Source organism: Diplotaxodon limnothrissa, linkage group LG16, assembly GCF_057381915.1.
Source record: "Diplotaxodon limnothrissa isolate DT_005_m linkage group LG16, D_limnothrissa_male_GT1.1, whole genome shotgun sequence".
Classification (NCBI taxonomy): Eukaryota; Metazoa; Chordata; class Actinopteri; order Cichliformes; family Cichlidae; genus Diplotaxodon; species Diplotaxodon limnothrissa.
Window position 1 is genome coordinate 36,648,117 of NC_140611.1, and position 6,077 is coordinate 36,654,193.

Genomic DNA, 6,077 nt, shown 5'->3' on the forward strand with positions numbered 1-6,077 from the left:
CAAAGCTTCAAGTGTGTCCAGGTTTATTTTTTTTTACTTAAAGCTCAACAACAAAACCTGATCAACTACACAAATTTTATGAACTAAAATACAATTTAAACAACTTACAAAATGAAATACATGTATAAACATTATTCCTGTATACACAACACATGAAAAACAGAGTGAGAAGGTAATCATAACTATACAATGTCACAGTCTACTGAGCATGAAACATTTTCACCTTTGACCCTTGAAACAGTTTGACAGGAAAAACAAATAGTGTGTCCGTTTCACGAAGCGTTCAGCTGCATTTCAGTTCAGTTTCACAGACATCAGCAGATGAAGTTTGCTAAGTTGGCCAGATTTACTACATGGGGCAAAACGGCATGTGAGCTCAAAGGTGTGGTTAGCTTTACCAATGATTTACAAAACGTATTATGTTTCCAACACACACACACAGTCAGCTCATTTTAATATCAAGCACAAAAATAACAATTGGAAACATTTTCATGTTTTATTCTGGATTAAATATTATCAGGATTAGCAATAAATTGTGTTGCAAACATTAGTAAATCAATTTGTGAGCTTTAAGAATTCTCTGTATATTTTGCACCTAGAAAAAGGAACTCATAGAAATATATGCAGCAGGGTCAAAAATCTCAGTTCAAAATCTCCTACATGCCATCTTGTCACTGCGCTCTCTTTCTAGATACCAACAGTACTTTCTTTAATGCCTAAACCCAGTTTGGATTGGCTCAGTGTTTGAGTAAATCTGGGTTCCAATTTCTAACAGTGAGGATGTACTCACACACATCATGGCTGTCACCACTCCACTGATCGCCTGCACTCACCCTTAACAGTGTGGGCTCAGAGTGTGCATCAGTGTGTGTCTACAGTGACGTTCATGATGTTATGCATCCAGTTTCATTTTAAAGTGCTGACACTTCATCCTCTCATATGCCTTATAGATTTGTGAAGTGCTGAACACAGTGATTTTCACACAGGCAGCTGTCATTGAACAACTGCTGGAGTTACATGTAAGTACTTGTGCACGATTAGTGGTCACATAACATGCACATGTTGAGTCCAACTGAACCTGGACTGGAGCAGTTCATGTAACCCTGCTGGGGTGGAGCATGCAGCAGTCTGGTCAAACAAACTGGAAAATGGGAAACAAACATACTCGGGCATGGCACAGCTTTCTTAGTGTGAGTACAGCCTTAGTGAACGTCTCTTACCAAACATTTGTTTCACATACACTGGAGAAATCCTTAATATTTAATAACCATGATTTTATTAAAATATTTTTAGCTCAAATTCTGTATTATCCATAGACTGCATGTATAAGATGGACATAGCTTCCATACTGGTAAAATGAAGCCAATGCCTTAACCTGCATCCTTTCTAATAGCCAGCAGGGGGCGACTTCTGTACTTGTAGTTAGGAAAAAAAACTCAACAGATTTCAGTGGAAAAGGAGCCCTCTGTCATTTGAGCTGTGACCTCGGTAAACACTTCATTAATTAATCAGTGGTATCAATCACTACATTTACATCATATCTAATACATGATGTTCAGAAAGACGATAATGGGGGCAATGACCGATCGACCCCGCTTCTGTGACATCTGGTTTAAAAACCCTAAGAGGGTCACAGTGGACAGCTGAAGGGTCCAAAAATGTGGCTTTGACAAATGTGGGTGACATCACAGTGGCTTTGTCCATCATACACTCTATGATACTACTGCATGAATTGACAGCACAACACAGTCACAGATCTTTCTAAAGAGAACAGAACGTCTTTAAAGTATGTTTGGACATCAGTGAGTGATTGCAGCTGTGTAAATGATTTATGCCTAAGTGAAAACTGAGAACAACGCACCCTGTAAATATTCTGACACATCAACAGCAGGCCGTTGGAAGCTAATCACTTCATATCAACAGAATTAACCAATGGAAACACAAAGCATGTAACAGGCCAACACCAGAACAGGAACCAGTCCACTGCTACATTCAAGGAATAAAGTTACCCCGTTGTTGAACCTCCCACTCCACAACATTTGAAAATACAAGAAAGCTAGCACAAAGGTAAGAGAGAATGAGGTGAGGGTTTACTGGGACAGCTCACTGGTAACATTTGGCTGTGTGATACAGTACTTCTTCAAAAGCAGCTGCTCGTGTTAAAACCCTGGCTGAGAGAGAATAATGTGGCACATCTGGACTCCCGTGTTGATGATATTACTGAGATTAATAGTGTTAATATGATTATAAAGACCAGTGCACACATCAAATATCCAGTGTGAACATTTGGAGACAGTAAATGCTTGTTTCTGGCATTAGTAGCTGCCCTCGGTCTTCTAAAACTGCTCAAACTTAGCTTTTGTCTTCAGCTATGCTATTTACAGGACAGCTTTCACCAGTATATATATGGCTAATATACTCCGCACACTACAGCAGCAATGCATTGTTTCTCTCAGTTGGTCCCTGACTTTATCAGCTTTAAATCACCTCGCGCCCTCACTCGGCGTCACAGATACAAAACCAGATCTCTGCTGTCATCCAGGCGCAGTCACGCTCACTCTGTGCATTCAGCGATCTCCGTGCCGTCCACGAGCAGCGTGTGAATGATCCCGTCTCGTCTCTTCCCGCTGCTCACAGCTTTCACGCAGCAGTTGTGGTCTCCGAGTGTGAAGTGCGTCTCTGTGCCGTCGTCCACAAACTCACCCTGCAGGCGCAAATCGCAAAAGCGTGAACTAAGAAAGGAAGCGTCCTGTTCCAAACGAAAATAATGATCCAATATGATATCCCAAAAGAAAACAATGCACCGCACCACACAAGCAACCAATCAATTTATATTCAAAGGCAATGAGCAGATAAAACAACAACCAGGAATACACAAACAATCATCAGTAAACAACTTATGGTTTTACAATTGTAGTTAACAATTCAATTCAATTCAATATAATAAGACCAACACCCCAGATAAAATGACATATCCGAACACAAAGACAATATCCAAACCAAATTTTAATACACAAAACAAGTACACACAGCCTAATCCTTAATGTGAATGCCTCCCATCAACATAAGCACTCTTTAATGAATCTATGATTTATACCATCTCTCTTGCAGGGTCCCCGGGTCACAGACCCCTAGTGGTCTGTTACTAAGGGAACTGCTGCTCTAATAACAACCTGTATTATGTCACTCGTGTTTTACTTACTGCAGTCTCAATATTTTGTCCGTTACACCAAACATCCATGGTGTCTTTCTCTGAAAGTAAAAAGACAGATTTTTTTAAATTAATATTTACCAGATAAGCATTTAAAAAAAATGTAAGTAAACTGGCCCAGACACAGCTGCTGAGCCAGTGAGAGCAGGTTAGTGACTAGCTTTAACTTTAGGTGTAATGTTGCTGGGTGCTGGAATGAGAAAGTTTATCTGACTGTCTTGTGGTTTCCAGTCCTAGTCTGACTCATATCTATTCTGCGTATTTAATCACTTGTAGGTGGTTTCTGCAAACTAAGAGCCAGATTTATGGTCTGCACCAGCACAGGATTCTCCGCTTGACATTATAAAACCACAGCTGACATTTGTTAAAGAGCCACAGCATTAACTTTGTGACTGAAAGGCGATGCAACGTCTGATCTGAGCAACGCCCTTGTTTGCCTTAATCTTTATCTGCATTCATCTGCTCTCTGCAGTGAAACACTAAACAGAACTAATAAAGTTACTTTCACTGAAGGCAGGGAAGAGAAAAGACTTCAGACCTGCAGGACCACATGAGTCTATGCACAGACTGAGTTATAAAGACAAGAAAAATGGAAAATGCCTCCAATGGCAGAACACTGGCTGCTGCATACTGAGTAAATGAGTAATTACACACAATTACAGCCTATTAGAGTTCATTTCACAGAGATATTATCTTTGTGCTAATCTAATATACTGTTCATGCTGTATATTATTCCAAAGAGTTGCTGAACTCTGTTTGACTACTATAAATCAAGTCTTTGTTTGTTTCTGTTTCTCAACAAGAACCAAATTCAGGCTGCTCAGTTACAGCAAAAATCACAACCACAGTTATCTTGATCAACATCAGGGTAATGAATATTTAACATGATAACCTGACTTTTAATAAAAGTTGTATTTACTGTGTCTTGCCAGAATCCTTTGAACAAAGTGTTTCTGGATTAATTTACATTTTCCTGTCTGTCTCAGTCTACATGCCAAAGCATTCTTAGGCATGATACTTAACCCCAAGTTGTTTTTCAATGTGCTCATCAGAGTGTGACTGTTAGATGGAAAGCGCTTAGGTGTAGAAGTGCTTGTATGAATGTGTGTGAATAGTTGAACAAGACATGCTGGATAAAGCATAGTACAAAATGTACTACATACAGTGAAAGACAAACCACAGAGATTGTTTTTAATATAAAGTTTAGTTTAATATTTCCATTCTTTCCCAGCTGGGATATCTCTGTTACAAATGCAGACAATGCACAGTGGTTATTTGCGGCATGTGCTTTCAAGGCAGTTTGCCACTTGATCCACTGTAAGCAGTACAATTATATGAAGGATTAACTCGCCCAGATCACAGACACGGCTGTATATGGTCCAAGCTTAGAGTAGTTAAGGAGCTTAGGCTCAGCTACTGCATAATATTAGAGGGTGGCTGTGAAGAGGCATAAATCACACTGTGCTAAATATCAGGTCTATATCTATCCTGACTGACTATGTAGATGAATTAAAGCTTTATGTATCTTAGATATATATTTGTATTTTATAACCTATTAAAGCTATAAAATAAGTTGCATCTTTTCTCCTATGAGATCATGTTTTGGGTTGTTGGGAGGGGTTTTTTTTGCATAATTTTTGCAGAATCTTGAATATAGAGCTTTTCTGTATGAATAAAAAAATCATAATTATAAGCTGTCACAGTAACAGAAGTAAAAGGACAAGAGCTGAATGATACAAACACTGAGAGGAGCTCACCCAGGACCACTCTGCAGTCAATGCCGTCTAAGTTGAGCAACCAGGTGCTGGTGACCTTTGACCTGTTCTCCATGTACTTCTTCAGGCTCTTCCCGTTGATCTCCAGGGTGTACTCATAGGCAAAGCCACTGACTGCATCTATATTGATAGTGGCTTTGGTGTCTGAACTGCCCACGCTGAAAGTTTCCTTCCCCACCAGTTTGAACATCCAGTCCCGCCTCAGGACCTCCTGGAGCATAAATCAGAAAATCACAGGAGCTGATGAGGCTGACCTCAGAAACACTCAAATAAAATCAAATAAATTAATAAATAAGATTAGTCCAGCAAAACACGTCCAGTGTTTCCCCGGCTAACAGTATGACTGCACACCTTTCCATCCACGTAGATGACCCTCTTTCCGGTGGTGGTCCCGTGTTCAAACTCGATTCTGTGAACTCCATCACTCAGCGCCACCTCCCACACTCCAGCGAGATCATTAGACATCGTGAGTCCTTCAGAACCTGCTGGAGAACCAAACTACAGCGTGAATCGAAACCAAGGGCAGCTAATACCCTGTGCTAACCTCAGCTGCTATTAAAGAAATGAAAGCTAACAATGCTCGTATCTCTGCGGCTCTTAGCCCGCCGGCACGAATCCCCCCCGGCTACTTCATTACAGCAACTACAGCTACGGCGTTAGAGTATTAATAGCGAGTTATAACTGTGACAGAAACACGGCTAAAGAGCGCAGCTACAATGTTACTCTTTGTGGCATCTAAACTTCCGGTTTCGGGAGTGTTCTTTCAAAGTAAAAGTGGAAAAACGGGTGTCAAACCTCAAAGAGAATCAGAATCAGAATACTTTATTAAACCTTGAGGAAATTGTGTGGTTATAGTTGCTCGAAGAAGGAAGAACAGTAACTGTCTAAACTAAATTAAATAATTGAATATATTATAAAGTTATAAAATAGAACAACTCCCAGTATATAACACAAATTAAATATATATGCTTGAAATTGTACTGTAAACTGTGTTGTTCACACTGCACAGGTTGTGCAGATATTAAGGATGTGCAGCTACTGCAGTGTGTACTGAGGATTAGATCGAAGAGCCCACTTCTAGGCCTTTTCAG

The 6,077-nt window shown here is 40.0% G+C and overlaps 1 protein-coding gene across 1 annotated transcript; it reads right to left on the reverse strand.

The window, feature by feature from the left end:
* Positions 1-2,554: 2,554 nt before the first annotated feature.
* On the reverse strand, positions 2,555-5,451 carry faima (Fas apoptotic inhibitory molecule a). The gene is made up of 4 exons (XM_085374769.1): positions 5,338-5,451; positions 4,969-5,197; positions 3,203-3,252; positions 2,555-2,704 (listed from the first exon to the last, which is right to left on the reverse strand). The coding sequence occupies exons 1-4, from the start codon at positions 5,449-5,451 to the stop codon at positions 2,555-2,557; spliced, it is 543 nt and encodes a 180-aa protein (XP_085230895.1).
* Between the last annotated feature and the right edge of the window lie 626 nt (positions 5,452-6,077).